Source organism: Bison bison, unplaced genomic scaffold, assembly GCF_000754665.1.
Source record: "Bison bison bison isolate TAMUID 2011002044 unplaced genomic scaffold, Bison_UMD1.0 scf7180017864373, whole genome shotgun sequence".
Taxonomy (NCBI): domain Eukaryota; kingdom Metazoa; phylum Chordata; class Mammalia; order Artiodactyla; family Bovidae; genus Bison; species Bison bison.
The window spans coordinates 37,632-63,796 of NW_011494945.1; the positions used below are offsets into that span (position 1 = coordinate 37,632).

The 26,165-nt window shown below is 40.1% G+C and overlaps 1 protein-coding gene across 1 annotated transcript in view; it reads left to right on the forward strand.

Moving 5' to 3' along the window:
- The first annotated feature begins 11,604 nt into the window (after nucleotides 1-11,604).
- The window catches only part of FRK (fyn-related Src family tyrosine kinase), a 102,520-nt gene continuing 87,959 nt past the window's right edge, over nucleotides 11,605-26,165 (forward strand). The window contains exon 1 of the mRNA XM_010856573.1: nucleotides 11,605-12,564. Coding sequence (XP_010854875.1) covers nucleotides 12,191-12,564 — 374 coding nt within the window. The 5' untranslated portion in view covers nucleotides 11,605-12,190. The remainder of the gene's footprint in view (nucleotides 12,565-26,165) is intronic.

The window sequence follows — 26,165 nt, forward strand, 5'->3', positions numbered from 1 at the left end:
TGATGTGCTTCGGAGAAGGCAATGGCACCCCACTCCAGTACTCTTGCCTGGAAAATCACAGGGACGGAGGAGCCTGGTAGGCTGCAGTCCATGGGGTCGCTGAGGGTCGGACATGACTGAGCGACTTCACTTTCACTTTTCACTTTCATACACTGGAGAAGGAAATGGCAACCCACTCCAGTGTTCTTGCCTGGAGAATCCCAGGGACGGTGGAGCCTAATGGGCTGCCGTCTATGGGGTCACACAGAGTCAGACACGACTGAAGCGACTTAGCAGCAGCAGCAGAGTGTGCTTTCTTCAGTCAGTCTATTAGTAACATATGGTTTAATTTTCTAAAGCACAAGTGTTACACACAATCGCTTCTGATAGGCTAGTAGATGAGTGTTTCAGTAATTGAACAAAATTCCAATTGCGTTGGACACACCTGGGCAATGGAGCTTTAACAGATGACTTCTAGTGGCTGGAGACCCACCTCCACTGGAGGACAAAGTTGAGAGTGACAAGAGGGAGGTTTGTCACATTCTGTACAGTTGGGGCTGGGTTTGTAGCATGGATTTGCGTCTCAGTTCATATGTACTATTTTAAGTTTTGATATTCTGAATTTCTCTTAACTGGGGAAATGTAAAAATGTGTACAAGGGAGCCTGGTGGGCTACTGTCCATGGGGTTGCAAACAACAACAAAAATGTGTACAATCAACCATAGTATAATGAATACTTTTTTCTAAAGATGAATATAGCATGCAGATTATAGGTTTTTCATGTTAACATGAAGCAAATGTATGTATCACTCTGTACATAAGGGTCAAGATGTGACTTGTAGTTTAACTTCAACTGAGGAAATGTAAACTACCTTCTAATAGGCTCTTATTATATGCTGAAAATATTTTCTTTGATAATTCTCCAAGGAACATAAACACTGAGACTTGGTTACATTTCCAAGATGATCAACCATCTTTCAAGGTACAGGACAGCAATTACACCAAATATTACTCTGTAAATCATTGTGCCATTTGTACCTCTACATGTTATGTGGTTTAACAAGAGATTTTTTAATATAAATGTTGCTAAAACATCATTATTATGAGCTTAGTTATTAAAATGCCAGAAGTTTGAAAAAAAATCTAACCATCCTAAAGAGTATTTTGTTATTTTTGAAAATTTATTAGAGGTATTTATCTGAAGTCAACCCAAATATTTCCTTAACCTTGACTTTAAATAGTAGGAGTTTATGAAAATAATAGGATTTGTCTTTCTTTTAAATCAAAGGAACAAAGGAAAAGAAATACTTAAAAATGAGACCATTAGATAATAACCACTTATTGGAAATCTAAATGTTGTTACTTAGGAATAGTTCAGTATCAAAATAAAGAATGCCAAATATACTACTTATTGAGACAAAAAAAAAGGACTGGCTGAACAGGAAATTCTTGAAGCTCTGCCCAATTACTTGGCATGGACATTGGAAAATTCTAAATCTAGGAAGTTTAGTGTATTTAATAATATTTTCTTTGTGTTTATATAAAATCATGTATGTATAAGTAAGAACCAGTACATTTGTTATTGTTGATGATGAATAACAGAAATAAACCTAATATAATCTCTTTTAATTGGAGAATGCCTGTTGGACATATGGCAATATTCTTTTCACCCTTTGGGTTAGGATTTTGTGAAAAAATTTTTGCAAGTTCTAGGAATGCTAAAAAAAAGTACTATTGGGACTTATAGTTATCATAAATGCATCATTGTAGAAAGGGAAGCCTGGGTTCAGGTTAAATGATTCATGGTCATGGAAACCATAATCATTGCTGCTGTTGTTGTTTAGTCACTAAGTTGTGTCTGACTCTTTGCAACCCCATGGACTATAGCCCACCAAACTAGGTAAGAATACTGGAGTGTGCTGCCACCTCCTTCTTGAGGAAATCTTCCAGAACCAAGGATCAAACCCATGTATCCTGCTTGGCAGGTGGATTCTTTACTGCTGAGCCACCTGGGAAGTCCAGACACCATAATTCAGTTCAGTTCGGTTCAATTCAGTCGCTGAGTGGTGTCCGACTCTTTGCGACCCCATGAATCGCAGCACGCCAGGCGTCCCTGTCCATCACCAAGTCCCAGAGTTTACCCAAACTTGTGTCTATCTAGTTGGTGATGCCATCCAGCCATCTCATCCTCTGTTGTCCCCTTCTCCTCTTGCCCCCAATCCCTCCCAGCATCAGGGTCTTTTCCAATGAGTCAGCTCTTCACATCAGGTGGCCAAAGTTTTGGAGTTTCAGCTTCAGCATCAGTCCTTCCAATGAACACCCAGGACTGATCTCCTTTAGGATGGACTGGTTGGATCTCCTTGCAGTCCAAGGGACTCTCAAGAGTCTTCTCCAACACCACAGTTCAAAAGCATCAATTCTTTGGCATAATTAGAAGGATACAAAATAAGTTGTCCAGACTGAAAATAAGGAGATTGGAGTCCTATCCTGAAGCTCGCATAACCTGGTTCTGGGATCTTGAATAGGGCCATATCAAAATTATCCTTGGTCCTCTTCATCTTCTACTTCTTGATTCCTCTTCCCTCAACTATGACAACCAAAGATTGTATGGAATCCTCTTTTGACTGAACTTCTTGAAGCAGAATTCTATGTGGTGGAAAGGAAGGATCCCTCCGGGGCAGGAATGCTGGATATTCCTGACTTTATCATCAATAATAGCTCGGTGACCTGAAGCAAGTCACTTCTCATTTCTGAGCTATTTCCTTCATTCTAAAAATGAGGTTATTGGGGCTTCCTTAGTGGTCTAGTGGTTAAGAATCTGCCTGCCAATGCAGGCAGGGACATGGGATTGATCCCTGGACCAGAAAGATCCCACATGCCACAAGGCGACTAAGGCCCAACTGCTGAGGCTTGTGCGTCCTAGAGCCCGCAACAAGAGCACTCACTGCAATGAGAAGCCCAGGCACCACAAAACTAGAGAGTAGTGGCTGCTCACTGCAACTAGAGAAAGCCCTTGTGCAGCAATGAAGATGCAGTGCAGCCAAAATAAAATAAATCGAATAAATTAAAAAAACAATGAGGCAACTGGACTAAAAGGTCTTTAAAATCCCTTTCAGGATAAAAGAAAAAATCTAAGAGACTAGACAATAGCATTTCTATCAAAGGTAACTGATTGCCAACTGAGCATTTATATGCTGGTGTCTTGCTCAGAGAAGCAAGCTGAGAGTTGTCACTAAATTTCTGCTACACAAACTGTGGTCTAGAAATCAGCAGCGAAGGCATCCTCTGGGGCCTTTTTAGAAATGCAGATTCCCAGGCCTCATCCCAGATCTACGGAATCAGAATTTATGTTTTTACACAAGCAGATTCAAGTCTGAGGAGCAGCTGGGCTAGATCAAATTCGTGAATGTTGATGCCGGCTCAGTTATGCTTTGTGTCAGAGGTGAGAGGGACGGAAGGAAGTCCAAAGCCCAGCCAATTTCCCTTGACCATCTTCAGGTCCCTCAGCCTGAGTCCTTTCTTGTTTGAAGTGAGAAGTTAAGCAGAGTTGAGACTTCTCTGGACCTGCATAAGATCTCTTGGAAATGTCAAGTGAGGGTGCTGCTGCTAAGTCACTTTAGTCGTGTATGACTCTGTGCAACCCCATAGACGGCAGCCCACCAGGCTCCCCCGTCCCTGGGATTCTCCAGGCAAGAACACTGGAGTGGGTTGCCATTTCCTTCTCCAGTGCATGAAAGTGAAAAGTGAAAGTGAAGTCGCATAGTCGTGTCCGACTCTTAGTGACCCTATGGACTGCAGCCCACCAGGCTCCTCCGTCCATGGGATTTTCCAGGCAAGAGTACTAGACTTTAGTTTTCAAAGCACACCAGTTCTTCTGTTTCCTCTGGCTCTCTATGCTTGCTTTCCTTCCACCTGGCACACTTTGCATCTTTCACTCCCCCTTTCACTTATTCTTATTTCACTTATTCACTTATTCTTTCTTCAAGAATAAGAAATTCTTGTGTAACCTCATGAAACTCTTTAGTAACTCTTATTCTTTCTTCAAGTCTCAGTTTAGATGTCACTTTTTCTAAATGCCCCCTTTTCCCACATGCTTATCTGAGATATTTTTCTGTAGGTTCCAATCTTTCTCATTAACAGAAATATTGTGATGTGTGTGTGCATGTGCACACAATAAAATAATGTGCATTATTTTATTGCATGTGCATGCAATCTATTTACTAATGACTCTGTTAACTTACATGGCTCATACAGACCCATTCTCAGACTTTTCAGAGGCCCTTCCATATTGAAAGCAAGAGCAAGAAAGAGACCCCTCCACCCCTTTCATGGGGCTAGGACATAACAGACATGAACAAAGGCATTCTAGTGTTTCTGTAACATTATTTTATCATTTGAAACTTTATAGTAAATTTTGGTATTTTGGTGTCTTTCAACATCAAATCTTAAAATAACACAAAATATAAGATGGAAACGTATCTTAGTTGATCTACTTGGGCGATGCAGGTGTAATTTTAATTTTAGTTCACACAAACTTATAAATTGTTATTTTCCTGAAAGAAAAATGCAAATGAAAGAATGATGAGAGATGAGGAGAGGGGTGCAGTTGGGGAGGGTGAGAACTAAGAAATGATGGGTGGGATAGTAGTCATATGGAGAGAATTTCTGGGGAAAATCAGAGATTTTAAAGGATGTTTTCCCATGCAATCTGTTTCCTTCATATGCTCACAGAACAATAGTTTTGGCTATGTATGTAGCAATGCTTTTGAAACTGGATATGTAGCCTGCCTTTTACTTTTGCTTTAAGTGGGGAATGAGTTGGAAATGTGACAATTTCCTTAGTCGCTTTCAGGAGTACAAGGAGAGGGCACCTCTGGGTACCCAGAGGTGGCCCAGTTCATATTTTCACAATAATGACTAATATTTATTGGAACCTTTGTGTCCTGGACAGTGGGATAAATATTTTACTGTATTTCCACATTTAATTCTTATAACTTTATAGGGTAAACATTACTGTTTAGGAATTGTCAGCGTGTTACAGAAGAAACTGAGGCTCAGCAGTCAATAATTTATCCAAAACCACACAGCCAAAGAGTGCCAAGGGAACAGGAACTCTCACCCACAAGCCATGCTGCCTGTGACAGTACACCAGAACCCGCCACCCAAATGACATTAACAAGCAGTGACATTTGGGTTCATTTCTTCAGCCAGTTGTGATTCTATCTAACTTCACTGTTATCTGATGTACACCAGAAAAATCTTCCTAGCAATGTTGATTAAGAATTAATCTTTTGACAGGAGTTAAACCCCAACAGAGGCATGGCTCCGCTAATCTTATTTTGCACATGAAGTTTGGAATTAGTCAAGAAACTTACAAGATTGACAGTAGGAAGCATACTTTAATACTATACATGCTCATGCTCTGTCTATCCAGCCAGAAATTTTCTATCTCAAGTTTGTCAAAATAACAGAAGGGCTTAAGGAAGAAGCAAACAAACAAACAGAGACTTCTAGGTGTTTCCATTTTTTATCATTTGGGGAAATTGTGGTGGTCGCTAACAGACTAGAAAGATGCCTGGAGATTACTAAAATAATTTTGCTGCTAGATAAATGAGAACCTTGATGAATGAAACGTTTAAAAGGGAAGGACCAACCACCTGAGTGAACCATGCATATCTATCCTCGTCTTAGAAAAGGCTTATCAGCTGCTTCCAGGAGATTGTATATATGAGAATATTAACTCCTTTTTGAAAGCAAGTGGAACTTCCATTGGTGGGCCAGTGGTTAAGACTCTGCTTCCCCTGCAGGCTTGACCCCTGGTCAGGAAATTAAGATCCTACATGCCAAGTGGTGCCACCCAAAAAATTAAAGAAAGAAAGAAAATTCATTACCTCTTTACAGATATCTCTAGAATATTTGGTTAGTATCATGCTGAAATCTAGACATAGTATGTCTATTTCAAGTCCTTTAGTGCCAAGAACAAAACAAAGAGCTTTAAATAGGTTTTACCTTTCTTTCGTTAAAAATTTTAAAAAACTTTCTGAAGCTAAATTGATTTACTTGCAGGTAAGAGATTCATATCAGTAAAGAAATTCACTGCATAGTTTACTGAGGGGGAAAAATGGTGGTTTCTGAAGTATGAGAAATGGAGTTTCCTGGTTATACTCTTGAAAACATGCCCTCTGGATAGGACAAAATGAGTTCAGCATTTGCCTATGTTTAAAGTAGTCTATTGTCGCTGGTCAGGAAGGATGCCTTAGCTACAGTAAGGATCTAGCATGTCCCTCAAAATTCATACCCTTCAATAGTTTTACCTTGTTTCAACTAATTCTGAAACACAGGTTTGGCTTTGATACTCACCTCAGTGCTTCTATCCAAGGTGGCCCAGTGGTAAAGAATCCACCTTCCAGTGCAGGAGATGCAGGTTTGATCCCTAGGTTGGGAAGATCCCCTGTAGTAGAAAATGGCAACCCACTTCACTGTTTTTGCCTGGGAAATTCCGTGGACGGAGGAGACTGGCAGGCTATTGTCCATGGGGTCACAGAAGAGCTGGATACCACTAAGTGACTGAACATGCATGCGTGCACAAGTGCAACATTGTGAAACATTTTCCCTTTGCAAAAATTGGAGTTAATTTGGCTTTTTTTTTTTTTTTTTCATTTTTGAGTCCATGTTGGCGTCTAAAAATCAAGATGTCTGCTGAAGTTCTAGCCACCTCAACTCAACCGAGTTTCAGGCAAGAGGAAAAAGAAGAGAGGGAAGGGAAAAAGAGTAGATTCTCCAGCTGAGTCTGTTTTCTTAAGGGATTTTCCTGAAACTCCAACCAATGACTTTTGCTTACTTTCTTTTCTAATTTTAACTGGAGGATAATTGCTTTACAATGTTGTGTTGGTTTCTGCTGTACAAGGATGTGAACCAACCCTAAGTATTGATCACTTCTGGTTGTAAGGAAGGGTGAGAAATGTAGTCTCCAGCATTTCACTTCTGTAAAGGTAAGGTTCTGTTGGTAGGAAGAAGAAACTGGACACTGGGTAAGCAAGTAGATGTTTTTGTCTCAGAAGGAAAGAAGGTGCAGGGATTTGCAGAGGTAAATATATCTTTTTGATGCAAGAGAAGGACACTGAATCTGTTAATGTTGAAGAGATTTGGAATTTCTGTGAATTTCAGTGACAAGTTCATCACTAGAGAAAAGGGATATTTGCAGACAGTCTGAGAAGTATGGGGGACGATTTGGAATAGTGCTATGAAAAAATGACAAGAACCACATCTTAATGGACCGGAATATAAAAGGATGGTGATAAGGGCTTCGCAGGAGCTGGAGATCATTAATTTGTCCTGGAACAGAACTGAATAGCTGTGGGATTTTCAGCTATTCAGTGCTTAACAAATCAGATATAGGAGCATGCTAAATTCATTTAACATTGCCTGTGCGTTGGATGTGGGGTTGTAGGAGCTAGGAAAAAATCAAGGAAGAGAAAAATTATTTTGGCAGAAATGGACAGAGTAATTCCAAAGGAGGTGTGGGGTTTTTATTCAGGCCTCAAAATGCAGGCAGGAGTCTACTGAGAAGGGAAGGGACACCAAGAAAAAGAATGAAAACAGGATCAGAGATGGGAATGAACAAGACCTATTGGAGATACAGTAAGTCTATTTGGCTGAGTAGGAGGGTTAATCTAAGGCAGTAATAGAAGGCAGATATTGAAAGAGTACATCTGATAAAGACCGAATAAAGAACAAATTCTTTAGTCTTGAAGTCCAAGCCGTATTTTCCAGGCAATAAGAAACTGGTGAAGGTTATTGTGCGGGAGAGTGATTTAAGAAGACTGATGTGGTGGCAGTGTGCTGTACGGATGAGAAGAGAGTGGTTGTGGAAAGGAAAACTGGTTTAAGAGGCTGGCAAAGGACTCTAACATTCGGGAGATGATGCATGGAAAGGAGGGGACTAAAAGGCAATAGATCGAAAGTCACTAACGTTCGTGCTCCCAGCTCTTTCCATACCTGTGCTCTCATTTGTGAATACTTGTCAAAGTGTTTATCTTACCACACTGTCTCCTTCCTCATCCTTCCTTCCTTCCTTCTTTACCCTCCCCTCTCCCCCACCCCTCTTCCCTTCCTTCTCTCCCTCCCTCCCTCTTTCTTCTTTCCTTCCCTCCTTCTACAAATACTTACTGAATATTTACTACTTACATACTGGACATTTTATAAGGCACTGAAGATTCAGAGAAGGAAATTTTATTCCCTTGGGGAATGCAAACAAGTAAGGAAATCAAGTGGAATTTAATAGGGGATCAAGTAGAAGTGTGTGTGCCAGCTTTTAAGGGCACAGAGAATAGGGTCCTCTAATCTATTATGGCAGAGAAGATGCTACTTTAACTTGCCTGGAAAAATCACCAGGGAAGCAGGTAGAAGAGGGAGCAAAGATGCAGCAGGAAAGAGGACCCTGGGCCTCAGGGGCAGCTGGTGGCTTGGTGAACCTGATCACAGTGTGTCTGTGCAGGAGCAAAGGACCGTGAGGTCCAAGAAATTACCAGAATCTTGTGTGCCCTGCTGAAGACATTAGATTCTATTCCAAACATGTTTTGGAATAGGATTTTACAAAGAAGAATATTAGCCTTTTAAAGAGTCACTGAAGGGGCTTCCCAGGTGGCTCAGTGGTAAAGAATTTGCCTGCCAATGCAGGAGACACAGAAACACAGGAGACATTTGTTCAATCCATGGGTCAGGAAGATGCCCCGGAGGAGGAAATGGGAACCCACTCCAGTATTCTTGCCTGGAAAATTCCATGGATAGAGGAGTCTGGCGGGCTACAGTCCATGGGGTCACAAAGAGTCCAACATGACTTAGCGACAAAGCATGCAGGCAAAGAGTCATTGAAACAAAGGAGTTAAAATTTCAGGGCTGGAGTCAGATTGAGATGTTACTGGTGGTTCAGCTACTTGGGGACTGTGTGACCTCGGGCAAGTAACTTAACCTCTCTGCCTCAGTTTATTCTTCATTAAGAAAAGAAAAGAAAAGAAACAACAACAAAAACTACCTTCCTTGTAGGTTGTTTTTTTTTTTTTCCTGATATTTAAATGACTCACCATTATCCTTAGCACAGTGCCTGGCACTGAGAAAGCCCTCAAAACTGATAGCTGCTTTTACTAGTACTCATATCGCCTCTGGCATTGTTACTACTACAATAACTGTTCTGGGAGTGGTGTGGAAGATGAGATAAGCTGGAGGAAAGGAGATTTGTTAGGAGGCCTCTGCAATAATCTAGGGAAGAATATTTGTTTTATCCGATACTTAAATGTCATTCAGAAGGAATAAAAAATGTAGAATAAATGAAAAGACCAACAAGTAGAATTTAGTGACTGATTAGCTCAAAGAAACCAAGGAAGGAGTGAAAGATGACCGCAAGGTTTCAAGCTCAGGTGACTGTAGAATTCTGATACTATCTACATAAGGAAGCTCTTTCTCTTCCCACCCATTACCTCAAGCTTCTCAGGCCATTGCTCGCCTGACATCTTTCGATGGTCAGTTCCTTTTTCAGTTTCATTCACTAGGTCGGTGACTGTGCTATGTAGGTCTGCCACTCTGCCTTTTTCTGGAATGCCTTGTCAAAATCATAATGAAGGCATATTTGAATTTAGAACCTTCAAATTTCTGAAGTCTTAAACTCCACTTAGAAATTGGGTTTGAATAAATCTTCCAATGTCTGCGTCCTAAGTCGCTTCAGTTGTGTCTGACTCTTTGTGACCCTATGGACTGTAGCTTGCCAGGCTCTTCTGTCCGTGGGATTCTCCAGGAAGAACACTGGCGTGGGTTGCCGTGCCCTCCTCCAGGGGATCTTCCTGACTCCTGGGAACCTGCTTCTCTTACATCTCCTGCATTGGCAGCCAGGTTTGTTACCACTAACGCCACCTGGAAAGCCCATATATCTCTCTATATATGAGCCCATATATCTCTTTAGATGCTTCCAAATCTTATTTCATATTCTAGATCATATGTTTCATATTCTAGATATTCTAGATCACGTAGCTATCTCTAGAAAGACTTTAACATTTATGCCTCTGTTTAGAAGCATTAATAGAATTCTACACTTTTTATAATTTACATTGTGTTGGAACAAAATTTTATTATGGCCTCTTAATATTATATACTCTTTATTTTCTCTTCTGTTTTATACTGGAATTATATTTTTGGTTTCACATCACAAATAAAAAAGCAATCAAACCTGGCTTGGCTTTTGGCTTTTCTCTTTCTGCTCTTTCTGCTCTGACTCTGAGGGGTTCCCTGGTGGCTCAGTGGTAAAGAACCTACCTGCCAACGCAGGAGACACAGGTTTGATCCCTAGGTCAGGGAGATCCTCTGGAGTGGGAAATGGCAATCCACTCCAGTATTCTTGCCTGGAAAATTCCATGGACAGACAGCCTGTTGGGCTACAGTCCACACAGTGGCAAAGAGTCGGACACAACTGGGTGACTAAGACACAAACACTTACACACACAATCTGACTCTGAAGACAATTGGAGAAATCTGGAAGTATGACATGAGACCTTGTTTTAACCAAATGATCTGTTCATCATGAATGCCTGATTTCAGTACAAGGAAATAGGAAAGGGAGACTAAGGCCACAGTTCTTTTCTTTCTTTTCTTTTTTTCCTGTTTTTCTTGAGTTCAGTTATTCTGATTACTAAAAATGCTTTGCTGTTTGACAAAGAACAGAAATTCTGAGTTTGGATGGGGTTCAGGGATCCAGTAACATTCAGAGAAATTGTTTTTAAGAGAGAAACTTTAAAATAAATGCCTTATACAAAAATAAGTAACACAGCCTAAACAAGTTGGCAGAGTTCTCTGCTAGTGAAAATGGCCTTGTGTTGATGTGTCTAAACTCTCTGCCTAGGTTTCTTGGGATCGAGGGCACCTACCTGTGAGACAGCTGTCCTGAACTAGGGGAAGTAGAACAAAACTCACTGCCTATTGGAACCTCTGTCCAAGAGCTTGGCTTCCTTAGTTTCTGAGTTCCTGCTAATGAAGTTAGCAAGAACTAGTGCAGGCTTAGAGGTCAAAGTTGAACAGCAAGAGCTTCCACACCAGTTCATATGCAACCCTTGTACTCTTTCTCTCTACTGGTCACCTAGTCTGTGTGTGTGTGTGTGTGTGTGTGTGTGTGTGTGTGCCCCTGTATTTCAGAAATAGTACACGAAGGATGGGAAATTGTCTCTGTAGGAAAATGTACTATTTTGGGTTCTCAGCATTTTAGTCATCTGCTCTTGTATTTTTCCAGACTGTGAACTTATTTTGAGGCTATTAAAATCTATTCATGGTGATAAAAAAAAAGATAGGGACTCAATGACTCTTTCCCAATTGCCCTTTTGTCTAGTAGCAAATACCCAAATGCTTTACTTTTCATTTCTATTTCCCTTAGTGGTGGCAAAACAATCCTACTCGTCTTTATGAAAGGACCTATCTCTGCCTTTATTTTCTGTGCTGGTAGCTCAGCAGGACAAAACAGTCCCTGGGCTAGTTTGTCTGTCCAGGAGTAAGGATTTTGGCAGCTGCTTCAAGAATTGGCTCCCTGGTGAGGGCGCTGGTCTCCCTTGGGTGTGGGAGAAGGGAGAGGCAGAGGGGACTGGAATCCCATTAAGATCACAGGCACAAAGGAACCAGGAAGTAAGAAGAAATTATTACAGTCTGTTCATCGCTCAGGATGTTAAAGGCAATAGCCTGGGCAGGTTGGTTAGTCATTAGCAGAAAAGAAAAAGCGCTGAGGGTCAGGACCGGTCAAACCTCTGAGACGGACTTGAGGTGGGGAGAGAGCTGCTGGCAAAGGCAAGACGTGGAGACAGGCTTACTTGGAGTTCGCCTGTTTCTCTTGGTAACTTTTTCCTGGGACAAGAACCAAGATGCCTCTTTTCTGTTCTCAGGCGTTTGTCTAAATAAAGCGTTCTCAAATTTCTTTTTGTGGTGGGAATCCTGAGAAACCTTCCCACCGATCAGCTGCCCACTTTCCACCTGGTTTTGCCTTGGGGGCCAGAGAAAGCGAGCCGGTGAGTCTCTGCAAGCAGGTTGGCCGGACGGCTGTGAACGGGGCTTTGTACACTCTCCCAGAGCCGGCAGGACTGGTGCTGATTGCAAAGTTTCCGGGTGGAGGAAGAGAAAGTGGATCTGCAGAGACTGAGGGGAGAGGGAGAAGCCCCTCTCCCCCACTCCCCCTGGGGGCGCCATGGGTAACCTCTGCCTGAGGCTCCGGACCTACCTGGATCGTTGTTTCCCCTGCTGGTGGTCTGAGGAGGTGGACAAGCCTGGGGTAATTCAGAACCCATGGGCTGACTGCCCTCCTGATCCTCCCCGGCCGCTGGCTCCAGAGCCCGAGAGAAGCCAGGGCCAGTTCTTTGTGGCTCTATTTGATTACCAGGCTCGGACAGCCGAGGACCTGAGCTTCCACGCGGGTGACAAGCTCCAAGTCCTAGACAAGTCCCACAAGGGCTGGTGGCTGGCCAGGCACTTGGAGAAAAGGGCCGACGGCTCCAGCCAGCAGCTGCAGGGCTACATTCCTTCTAACTACGTGGCTGAAGACAGGAGCCTCCAGGCAGAGCCGTGAGTACCACACACACTATTTCTCAACTCTCTGAGGGTGGGTAATGGGTTTTTCTTTCTTACCTAGCTGCAAACCCATTAATTTTCAAAGAGCTACTTAGAAAGTTATGAGGAAGTACTGGAAAGATCCTTCTAATTGAAATCCACCTCCCCTGAGAGGTGTGAGTGAAACTGGAAGGTAATTGTTGAAGTGACTTCCGTTACAGTGGCATACTCCACCTGTCCTAGGGGCAGTTTCATCAACGTAAACAAACGGTGTATTTAATACTCTCTCTTTTCTTTGGCTGTAAAAGAAGTCAGGGCTTCCCTGGTGGCTCAGATGGTAAAGAATATGCCTGCAACAATGCAGGAAACCCAGGTTTTGATCCCTGGTTGGGGAAGATCCTCTGGAGAAGAGGATGGCAACCCATTCCAGTATTCTTGCCTGGAAAATCCTGTGGACAGAGAAGCCTGGCAGGCTACAGTTCATGGGGTCACAAAGAGTCAGATACGACTGAATAACTAAGCACAAAAGAAGTCATGCCTCACATTAACATAGAACTGTGTTTCTTTAGCAGGTAGCTCAGTCGGTTAAGAAACTGCCTGCAATGCAGGAGACCCGGGTTCGATTCTTGGGTCAGGAAGAACCCCTGGAGAAGGGAATGGCAACCCACTCCAGTATTCTTGCCTGGAGAATCCCATGGACAGAGGAGCCTGGTGGGCTACAGTCCACGGGGTCGCAAGAATCGGACACGACTTAGGGACTCCACCACCACCACCAGCAGCAGGTGTATCACAGGTCTTCCTTAAACCACACTTTCAAACCTAAAGTCCAGCTCTCTCTTTTTCTAAACTTTTGAAGCATCAACTCCAGTCCTGATAGACACACAAAGGCTAACTAACAAATTAATAGAAGGTCACATTTATAAGATGTCACGTTTTCCTAGTAAAATCATGACTGGATATTCTTCTTTGAATCCCATTTGGTTTTTATTATAATTAGAAATTAGCCAGCTACAGATATTCAAGAGGTTTTAACAAGGAAAATAATGACATTATTTCTCCAGAGAAGGGGATAGACTTTACCCTGATATTTGAATAAATCCTATGACTTATAGTGGAACCAAGGAAGAAAATTTTATGTACTTAGGCACTTATCCGTCCATCTGTGCACCTATCCATCCATCCATGCAAGTGGCAGGTGGAGCAGTGGCATGGGGAGTTGGGGGAAGGGCAAGGTTATGCTAGTGGTGGTTTGAATATAAAACAGATAGAGCAAGGTCTTGACAATGGATTCTTGGTGTGTGGTGAGATGAGAAGCAGGCTCTGACTGTTACTTGCCCAAACTGTTTCCACCTCGTTCCAAAGAAACCCAAGACTGGGAATGTTTCTCAGGACTCATTTTATAGAGTGTATATTCTTAGTGGAGGAACCTCTGGGGACTCACTCATTTTCTTATGTGTTTTCTCGTTTGATGTGAACTGCAGCATTTTTTACTGGTCTGGGGAAAAATATTGTAGGAAGAGCTATGGTGCATTGTTGCTGCTTTCCAAACTCAAATTCAAATACAGAGAGGGTTAGGGGACTTTGCGATTCTTTCCAATATCAGGGGTCTATGAATGTTAAGAAGTGCCTTATTTTAAACCTAAATAGAAATGAATTGAAATCTAGACTTCTGACAAATGGAATTGATCTGTTCTCAGATGAGAAAATCAGCTGTATGAACATTTATTTCTGTGATAATCTATATGAAATGTCTTTATTCACTGAATGCTTAGTTATATGCATTTATAATATGATTTTTTCTACTACGTGATTTCCATGTAAGGTATGGTATTATATATGTTTTATATTCAGTTTAACATACTATTAATGCTGCTGCTGCTGCTAAGTCGCTTCAGTCGTGTTCGACTCTGTGCGACCTCATGGACTGCAGCCTACCAGGCTTGTCCATCCATGGGATTCTCCAGGCAAGAACACTGGAGTGGGTCATAATATACTAGTTTTGAATATATTAAATTCGTTTAACTGCTTAGGGCTCCGTTTCCTCATCTGTAAGTTCTCTGGGGTCTCCTAGTCCTCTAGATTTCTCTATTATATAGGAACATGACCTCTTATTTTCAAATGTAGTGGTTCAACTACATTCATACTTGACAGAACAATAAATGCTGAAGACAGCAAGTGAATTGAAATAAGCATTTCAAAAGCAATAATGTTTTGGGTAACAGGATCAAACACAGCACCCTTACTTACTTCTTTAGATTCTTTCTGCCAGTTACATTATCATGGCTATTTTTCGATTCTCAGGGGTTGTCTGTAGCCAAGAATACTTTTCTCCCTCTGTACGAAACTCCTGACCTTTCCTCTTGGAATTAGTCCTCAGCAGTGTTCCCATGTGTTACTACAATCCTGTATATTTGTGGTAGGTTTTTCTTGGGATCTTCACATCCACCGGCATAAAAACTTGCTGCCCAGGAATAGAGACGCAGATGTAGAGAACGAAGCTGTCGACACAGGGGCAGAAAGAGAGGGGGAACAAACTGAGAGAGTAACATTGACATACACACTCCCATGTGTAAAGTGGATAGCTAGCGGGAAGCTGCTGTGTAGTACAGGGAGTTCGGCTGTTGCTCTGTGATGACCTAGAGGGGTGGGGTGAGAGTGGGTGTGTGGGAGGGAGGCTGAAGAGGGAGGAGATATATCTATACATATAGCTGATTCACATTGCCATATAGCAGAAACTAACAGAACATTGCAAAGCAATTATACTCCAGTTAGAAAATAATTTTTTAAAAAAAAACCTTTGATGCTCAGATATTGCTCTCATGCCTCCTGGTCAGCAAGAGCCACTTGTTTCCTTTTAAGTGTACACCATGACTTTCACCTGTGAACCCAGGTTGCTAATTGAGGTTCTTGCAACCAAACAGCTAAATTGCTTCAGTGCTGTTTATGCAGGTGGCTGTAGCCTCTAGAATTTCACCCCATTTCAAGTAGAAGCAATTTTAGTCTTCTAAGTGAAGGTATCCAAGTGACCCACAGTGCCTTAATACCCCGGGGAATTATTATTATTATTATTTTTAAAAGCTTCTTTTAATAACTTTCTTATGTGAGTTTTTAAACTTCTATTCCTTATGAATAAATAAATAAACTTCCTCTTTTTCCTTATGAATTCTATGAAAGTTAATGTTTATTTTACAAGGAGCTCAGTATATAGTATTAAGTAAAGATTATTATCTTCACATGTGTGAGATGAGAGGCAGTGGGGAATCAAGGAAAGTTATCATCCAGTTCCTTATTAGACTGGTTTAGTGCAATGCATTTTAGTATTTATTGTTAATATCTTAATCCTTGACTTGCATTAATAAGAAGACAGTGCAAATACTTTTGGAGTAATTAGTGGCAGGGCGTGTCAGTTAAGTTTCAGTGTTGGTTTGTTCCTTTGTTTCTTTTAACATTAGGAAATAAAGATGTTAGAAAAAGAACTAGACTATTATTAAAAGACAAACTAATATAATAATTGATTACTAAATTCCACCTAGAAATGCTTTACCTTTTCTGAATACTTTACATTAAATGATATAATAAATTCATTCTTAATGATTTGTTTCTAGGAAGAATCACTGGTTTATCTTCAATTTTAATCCCTAGATACTTTCATAGATGAGTGTTTTTCTTCCACATCTTCAACATGGAATCCCTCAAAAATCTTACTCTTAGGCACTGATTACTCGGAACTCACTGCACCCTTTTAAAATTCAATGTTCTTAGAGATATAGTTAAAGTTCTTCCAGAAAATAATGGTATGGAAATTACCTATGAATCTTGGAGCCAAGAACAATGGCTTTAAATTCTATTGCTAAAAATTCAAGTGATGAAATATATTGGTGAAAAGCAAAAAGATCAGTAATTGTATGTTGCTAAGCTGCTAAGTTGCTTCAGTCGTGTCCGACCCTGTGCGACCCCATAGATGGCAGCCCACCAGGCTCCCCCGTCCCTGGGATTCTCCAGGCAAGAACACTGGAGTGGGTTGCCATTTCCTTCTCCAATGCAGGAAAGTGAAAAGTGAAAGTGAAGTCGCTCAGTCGTGTCCAACTCTTCGCGACCCCATGGATTGCAGCCTACCAGGCTCCTCCATCCATGGGATTTTCCAGGCAAGAGTACTGGAGTGGGTTGCCATTGCCTTCTCCCCAGAATGCAGCTGCTGCTGCTGCTAAGTTGCTTCAGTCGTGTCCGACTCTGTGTGACCCCATAGATGGCAGCCCACCAGGCTCCCCCGTCTCTGGGATTCTCCAGGCAAGAACACTGGAGTGGGTTGCCATTTCCTTCTCTAATGCATGAAAGTGAAAGTGAAGTCGCTCAGTCGTGCCCAACTCTTCACGACCCCATGGATTGCAGCCTACCAGGCTCCTCCATCCATGGGATTTTCCAGGCAAGAGTACTGGAGTGGGTTGCCATTGCCTTCTCCCCAGAATGCTGCTGCTGCTGCTGCTGCTAAGTCGCTTCAGTCGTGTCCGACTCTGTGCAACCCCATAGACGGCAGCCCACCAGGCTCCCCCGTCCCTGGGATTCTCCAGGCAAGAACACTGGAGTGGGTTGCTATTTCCTTCTCCAATGCATGAAAGTGAAAAGTGAAAGTGAAGTCGCTCAGTCATGTCCGACTCTTAGCGACCCCATGGACTGCAGCCTACCAGGCTCCTCCGTCCATGGGATTTTCCAGGCAAGAGTGCTGGAGTGGGTTGCCACTGGCTTTTCCCCAGAATGCTAGTTACTCCTAAAGGAAATGTACAACATCTTAAGAGTCAGGTACTTAACTTCTAGTTCAAGAACTGTCATCACTGATTTAACTTTTTTTAAAAGGTATGATTCTGATTTGTTCTTGCAAAGTCGGTCATTGATTGAGGGCAGAATTTGACATAGGGTAGAAATTGCTTTCGACTCAGCAATTAACACTTTCAGTCATGTCCAACTCTTTGGGACCCCATGGACTGTAGGAGAAGGGGGTGACAGAGAATGAGATGGTTGGATGGCATCACTGAGTCAACAGACAGAAGTTTCAGTGAACTCTGGGAGACAGTGAAGGGCAGGGAAGCCTGATGTGCTGCAGTTTATGGGGTCACAGAGTCAGACATGACTTAGCAACTCAACAAGAAATTGCTTTCAGGGATCTGAACATTTATAAAGGCCAAAGATAAACTAAAACATTTATATATTAGATAGAGACACATACCAAGTTGTTAACAACAGTTACCTCTAAAGAGGGATGGTGGGGAGGGGGAGACCTGAAGAAAGATTTTCCTTTTTCATTCTGTATTAACGGCACAAATTAACCAAGTTTTCAATTTTTGGTAGCATGAAGTCTTGTGTTATGTAATGCTCAAAGCTGAATAAAGACTCGTTTTAGTTTGTCCTCTTTTTCCTATCAATTATACCTTCCCTTTTTTCCTTCTTTCCTCAAATAAAAACTTATTCTGAATAAAGTTCATGGGGTCGCAGAGACTGTATAATTTCCGCAAAGCATCAGTCATCTATGAAGAGTTTAAAAGTTGTTCCCCTAGTTGTTTCTGTGCTTTTGGTGGTTCCCACCTTTGATGTTAAACTGGACTAGACTCAAAAGTACTTTGTGAAAAGATTTGCCTACTCTTATTGCCATGTAAAGGTAGATTGGGCTTCCTTCATGGCTCAGTGGTAAAGAATCTCCCTGCAATGCAGGAGATGGGTTCGATTCCTGGGTTGGAAAGATCCCCTGGAGAAGGAAATGGCAACCTACACCAGTATTCTTGCCTGGGAAACCCCATGGGCAGAGGTGCCTGGTGGGCTACAGTCCATGGGGTTGCAAAAGAGTTGGACATCGACTTAAGGACTAAACACAACAGCAAAAGGTATATTGTTTACAGTTCCTCTCCTATTCACCATGATATAGACGGCCTTGAAAAAGAGCACAAGAATAAATATTTGTAACTTGTAAATTTGTTGTTAGTTTATGCTTGTCAGATACAAATGTTAGAATTTTATAAAGTTTTAAGATAATAGACTTTCTATTTGTTTAAGGACTATTTTTCTAATCATGCTCCTCTTTAATGTGTCAGACTAAAATTCTGTCAAGATTTTATCTAACTTAAAGTCATTGCTAAGGTCTGAAGAAAGTCATTGCTAAGTCATTGCTAAGGCTTGAAGAAAGTAGCATGGGGAAATAAACTAGTACATGCTCAGAAAGAGAATTCTCTTACACCACTATCTAAAAATACAATTGCAACTTTGCTACTTGGTTATTTGAATACTGTTGAATTTAATAATTATCCAATATAAGTTGTACACAATGTTCCTAGTTATTTTCAGCCTGCTGCTGCTGCTAAGTTGCTTCAGTCGTGTCCGACTCTATCCAACCCCATAGACGGCAGCCCACCAGGCTTCCCGTCCCTGGGATTCTCCAGGCAAGAACACTGGAGTGGGTTGCCATTTCCTAGATGTCAGTAGATGTCTTTCTTTACTAGGATATGAAGCCTGCATTTGAATCTTAAAGAGAGAGGAACAATGTGTTTTAAAAATTATTTACCATCAATAAATAAATAAAGAAAAAGGCATCAGGATATTCACAAATCAATCTAACATATCTACTTTGAGTAGTTGAAATCATTAGAAAATCACCTATGGGTAAGCAGTCGCATAAATATTCTTAATCCACATCATTTATTTCTTTTCCTTTGTTCTAGTTTTCAGGGAAGACTAAATGCATATAGGTAGAATTGGAAAATAAAATATTTTCAATTTCTCTCTTTGAAGACAAAGTATTCTTAGATCTATAGTTTAAAAAGCTAAGTTAAGTGTTTATTTTTATATAAAAGTAAAATGCATTATAAAAATACATGTGGCTATTTATCAAATTAAATGTTTTGGGTAATCCCAAGATAAGAATTTTCAGGCAAATAATTTAAATCAACAAAAGCATACTTCTATGCTGAGAGTAACTGGAAAACTTTGTAATTAAATGACTGCATTTCATTTAAAATTATGATATTATCTTATTTCTTTATCCTTTGATATAAAATAACAGTGTGATAAATTTATTGCTCAAATACTTTGTAAAAAATTAAGACCCAGCAAAGCCAGAAATAAATAAATAAAATTTTTAAAAAAGAAGTAAGTACTTTTAAAATTTATTTAAAAATTACATTTCAGGTATAGTATTACATGATTTTTCATATTAATATAATTGTACTACATTTATGTTTATATAACTGTTTATGTCCATTATTTAATGCATTATATATATTTTTTCATCATTTTTAAGAAAAATGATAATTAACTGCTACATTAAATACATTTTATAAGAACAATGGCAAAATCATAGAAATGGGGAAAAGAGAAATCAGCAGAACTTCATTAAAATCAGAGTAAAAGTATAAGTGTAATTAATAACAGTTAAAAATAGTTGATTAATAGCTGTAAAACTTGATTACATGCATCTCAAAATATTATTTCTTTGAGAAGCAATGAAGTACCATAGTATGGAATTATTAAAATAAATCAGGAGTCAGTCATTTAATTGGTAAACTTAATTTGGAAGTTTCAGCTGCAATATGCCTTTCAGAACCAGTCTCTCTTAATAAAAGTATGGGTTATTTTTTCCTTTTCAGGTTTTCAACAAATTTTTAGTGAGGGAAAACATTATATGTGCATGGAATATTAATAACTCATAAAGTACTGTGCTTCAGTCCTAAGATTAGAACTTAAATTCCAGCTTGATTGAATTCATTCTTTGAAAAAAGAAGAAAGATTCTATTGTTGTTTTTTTTTTTCAAACTGGTTTGATTTTGTTCAAGTGAATTTATTTAAAGGTTTGGTTTGTCTCTGTAGATAGATCCTAGTATTACTTTTTCAAGCATTTCACCAAACTGACATAAAAGTAGACACAACCTTCTATATAGTAAAGCAGGACTATTGTTAAGCAACCACTGTGTCCTATGGACTAGATCCTGAGGCTTCCCAAAGAGAAGCAAACAAGACTTTGCCTCAATTAAGTGTCTGATTTTCAGCTCAGAAAACTTTGCATTTCACAACTGCCTATACCACAGTGAGAATCTATACAGTAAATAAAAATCAGAGACATTTTTTAGTTCTTCTGGTGGATATTTTAACTTGGTCCAAATGTTAATGGTATAGAATTTTGATTGAGGTATAATGTTGGTTGCCTTTTTTGATTTGGCCTGTGGTGTGCTTAAAAACCAGGCTATGGGTCCCAAAGATCTGAATTTGAATCTGGCTCCGTCATGACCAAGCCATGTGACTTTGAGCAACTTACAGTAAACAGGAATAAAAATGACCCCTATCTCATTGGATCAACATGTGACATAAATTAATTAGGTTGTTGTGCAGAAAGCATGCACCATAGAGAACCTGACACATAGTCAGGACTTAAGAAATGTTATCTGTTATTTAGCTGGCCAGCTCTTCCTTTACCTCTCCCTAAATGGATAACACTTTGGACACCCTACTCCAGCCTCAACTCACATCTTTCCCTATAACAGCATCCACATGATGAGCATCTTTCCATCTTTCTTCCATATTCTCCTTTCCCTGTGGTCTTTAGCTTCCTGTGTGTGCGTGCCCAGCCGCTCAGTCACGTCCGACTCTTTGCGACCCCATGGACTGTGGCCTGTCAGGTTCCTCTGTCCAAGGGATTTTCCAGGCAAGAATACTGGAGTGGGTTGCCATTTCCTTCTGCAGGGGATCTTCCCAACCTATGGACTGAAGCTTCGTCTTTTGCATCTTCTGCCTTCTTTACCCCAGGAGTGGGTTATAGCGCTTGCAAACTCTCCCCCTTTTTTTTTTCCTGAGCAATTCTCATTCATCCCTCAGGTCTTACCTTGTTTGTTCCTCTCTCCCTGAAGGCTTTCCTGACTTTCTAGAAGACATCAGGTCTTCCTGCTCAGAGCCTTTAGTATCAGCTTTCATTATTCTCGTTATTTTCTCTAAGGCTCTAAGCTCTGTTTGTGGGAGGTGGGGAGATGAGCTATTGCCTTGGGCTCTGAAACTTCGTGTAGTGCCTGTGCATAATAAACACTCATAAATGTTGGTTGAGTAAATGAATAATTAAATAGTGATTGCTTATCTATAAATCTCAGGTCTTTTATTGAAATAAGAAGCACCTCTTTTCTTTGACTTTTTCTCTCTGAGTTACTTTTTTTTCAACCTACCAAGAAAACCTACTGAGTTTCCTCATTTTAGGGATAGGCTATTTTGCATTTTTTTTTCAATGAATTGTCCATGCCTCAATTTCTGGTTATACTCATAGTCATAATAACATAATTTCCAGGCTCCTAGAAATTAGTGGCTTCATTCGGTCCCTAAGGGAAAAATATTTAGGGAGTTATAGACTGATTTGAATATTCTTTGTAAGGTAGAATGAATACCTAAAGGGTATGTATATATGTTATTTTTAGACATCACTTCAGTGAGATTCACAATCAGTTCCTGGCTTGGTATTCATTGCGACTGAACTGAACTGAACTGAAACTATATTGTGGTTAATTTAAAGTAAAGGAATCACTGGCCTGAGCTTTTAATGGATGGAAACCAAAACCCAATTTACAAAATTAATGTTGTGGGACCAGAGTTATAATTTCAGTTTTTATGCTGAACATATACAACTTCAAATTATTATGTGTATGAAATATTTTTCAGTTTGTGCATGCTGAAAGTTTGACTTTTTTTTACTGAATATTAGGATTGTCACTATTACCTTCTAAAACATTACCAAACAAAATAATTGTCTTTTTTTTTACTAGCTTTCTTACTAATTAGCTGTTAATTTCTCTGCAGCATTCTCTGACTCCCAGTTCTTAGCACATCATAGCACTGGAAGGACTTTCTGGGGAAGGTAGTTGTGCAGATTAATTGCAGCTTGAATAATATTTCAGACCTCCTAAGGCTATTTTCCTGAAGACTGCAACTTTGGCAGTTAGTCTATGTGAATGTTTCTTTGAAGATGAACATAACAGAAGAATTTTTCTAAAATGCATAGATTCAAACGTAGAACATGTGATCTGTATTACCCAACTTATTGCTCATTTGGCTAATTTCAGATAAACTACCCTCGTGTAATATCTTTGTCATGTCATTTTTTCCCACAAGGTTTTTCAGTTAGATTTTTTTCTTATTTAAAAACTGAACTAATTTTAGTGTTAGCCTTTAATTTTTTTTCATGTTTTCTTTTTTATTCATATGACATTATTTTATACAGCCTTTAAATTCAGAATAAATTTCTCAATTAGAGTTTTTATCCATTAATTTTGCACCTTCTTAAGGGTAAAATGAAAATACAATTCAAGAAATATTATTGCTGAGAACTTTTGAACTTTATGAAAAGTGAAAGTGTTAGTTGCTCAGTTATATCTGACTTTGTGACCCATAGACTGTATAGCCTGCCCGAATCCTCTGTCCATGGAATTTTGCAGGCAAGAATACTGGAGTGGGTAGTCATTCCCTTCTCCAGGGGCTCCTCTTGACCCAGAGATTGAATCTGGGTCTCCTCCATGGCAGGCGGATTTTTTTTTTTTTTTTACCACTGAGCCACTAGGGAAACCCTTGAACTTTATATTAGGTTTCTAATGTGAAGAACATTTAGAATCTTATTTTAAAATAAATCTTTCCACTAACACAAATCTTGCGTAACACACTGGCAGTTGATTTGGATGATTTGATACGTGTGCTCAGTTGCTTAGTGGTGTTGGACTTTTTATGACCCCATAGACTATAGCCAGCCAGGCTCCTCTGTCCATGGAATTCTTCAGGCAAGAATACTGGAATTGGTTGCCATGTCCATCTCCAGGGGATCTTCCCAACCCAGGGATCAAACCCAGTCTCTTGTGTCTCCTGCACTGACAGGTGGATTCTTTACCACTAACGTCACCTGGGAAGCCATATAGTTCCAGTGAAAGGCCAGTAACTAGATAGACTAAAGTCACTCCAGTATCACCTATATCTTTTAGCCATTTCTGAAAATTAGTTACAACATACCAAGATTCCCATAAGGGACACTATTGCAAGCTCCAGAATTGTGCTTCTTGCAAAGTCGCTGCCAGAACGTTGTCTCTGGAGGTGCCTGTGTTATTTCTGTGAAATTGGACTCAGGATACTTTCTGCAAATCTTTTCAGCATTTCTAGTTATTGAAGAAGTAGAGTCTACCAGATTCACATATCCATTGAATACACTTTTTGTGTCTATTTACCATGTTTAAAGGCATTGTTTTTTGAACAATGGGAGATAACAAAATGAATAGGGCAGTGCTTTTTCTCCAGATAATTTTACAGTTTCTGGAGGTAAGACTATTAAACCAAGAATGTATGTCAATGCCTATTAGACAAAGACTACCAAGAACACACCTACAGTAGTTTATTATTCATTACAAGGAAAGAGATGACACTCCATGGACAAGAATGGAGCATCTCAGTAGGAGTATTAGGACACACGAGAGGATTTGGGGCATTGACTTTGGGGAGAGTTTAGGAAGCAAGACTGCTCTGGATGGATTACTGTCAGGAAGCAGGGTAACTGTATGATTTTGTATCTTAGTTAATCTTATTGAGAAAGAGGGAAGATTAGATCAAGATTAAAGTTATGGTTGGTAAAGAAATAGCAGTCACTTATGTTAACCAAAATAGGTGGATGCTTGGTCATTTTTGTGCTTGGACAATGTCCATTTTTTGGTGAGTGTTCAGATATGATTAAGGGTGAGCTGATCTTGTTTTTGTCTTGATCCGTCAGGGTCACAGAGTGGCCTTGTCTGCTGTTGGTGTTCTGTGAGGTTGTTTACGTTCAACAGGAGAACTCCCAGGCCTAGTCTGAAGTGGCAGGCAAACTCTTTGGTGCCAGGGCTGCTTTTCTCTCTCAGCCAGCATAGGACAGATGCTGATAGATGCCAGAGAGTAGCACAACTGTCTGTCATATAGCTTGCACTTAAAAATAGTATTTTAAAGGATGTTGAAGAAACAAATACATGAATGAATATGTGCAGAGGTAGAAGAGATATATTCTGGTTTGGGGAAAATCACACCTTTCTTTCAGGGTTCCGCTCTCATGACCCCCTTCCAAGAGTCTTTTTCTAACCTTTATAAAAATAATTCATAATTTGTTTCCCCCACAATCTTGTATATCTTGTTAGTAGAAAAATAGTAAATAATGTGCAAGCTAAGTCTCTTCAGTTGTGTCCAGCTCTTTGTGACCCTATGGACTGTAGTGCCCACACACTTTTCTGTCCATGGGATTCTCCGGGCAAGAATAACAAAGCGGGTTGCCATGCCCGCCTCCAGAATAATAATTAATAACTGGTATTTATTGAGGCTTTATCATTATCCTACTCAAAAAATACAAAATAATTGCACTTGTATTACCTTTATATATTACAACCTGCTGAGGTAGCTACTTTCCCTGGTGGCTCAGAAGGTAAAGAATCTGCCTCAATGCAGGAGACCTGGGTTTGATCTCTGGGTCCGGAAGATCCCTTGGAGAAGGGAATGGCAAACCACTCCAGTATTCCTGCCTGGAGAATCCCATGGACAGAGGAGGCCAGCCAGGTATAGTCCACGGCGTCGTAAAGAATCGGACACAATGGAGTGACTAGCACTACACTTCACAGATGAAGAAATTGAAGCTAAGAGAATTTAAGCAAACTGCTCAAAGTTACACAGCTAATAAATGATGAAAGTGAGATTTGCCTGCCTCCATCCTGCCTCTGGAGTCTCTACTTTTATCATATAATGGCTAGTTGCATAACTTCTGTCTTTCATATGAGACTGTGAAGTCTTAGAGGGCAGGTTACTTACATTTCCTGCATCATGACTGGAAAACTGTTTAAGACAATGTCTGTGCTCCAGACAATTTGTAATCCCAGGAGGTGAGACTCTCTATTGCGTCCTGAAATTGTAAATTCCCTGTGGTAGAAGCACTGTCTGATTTAATTTTACTCAATGCTTATCCCTGAGATAATTCAGTACAAATTGTTGAACATGGGGGAAAGGAAGTAAAAGTACATTCAGGGAATGGGAAGTTGAATAATTTAACTGAAGTATTTATGGAGAGAGCTATGAGAAATAAATCTGGAAAAAGAGGTTGGGACAAGGTTTTGGAAAAGACCATGTGTGCCAGGTTAAAGACTTTGGGTTTTGTCTGATAAGAAACAGATGAAAAGTCATGCTTTGAAAAGGCAGTGATGATGTGGAAGTAAAATGGAGAAGAGACAGGCTAGGTGGTGATAGAGAAGCTGTACCCAATGTCTCCAGCATGAGTTTATCAGGGTTTAATTTCTAATTGTGGTACTGTTAAAAAAGGAAGAGTAGGAATATAGGAATTCCATGAATGAAAAATCAAGAGGACTTAGGGGAAGAGAAATAATTAACATTTTTAAGTATCTTTGATGTGCTGAACACACAAAACTGTATACATGAGCTAATTTAATCTTTGTAATAGTCCTGCAAGGCAAGTTTTCTTATCACTGCTTTTAGGACAAGAAAGCTGAAACTCAGATTTAAATGAATGCAAGAGCATTCTTATCTGGTAAATACTAGAGGCAAAAGTAATTAGAAGAAAAAGAGAGAGGATTTAAAAATATGTTTTTGAGACCACG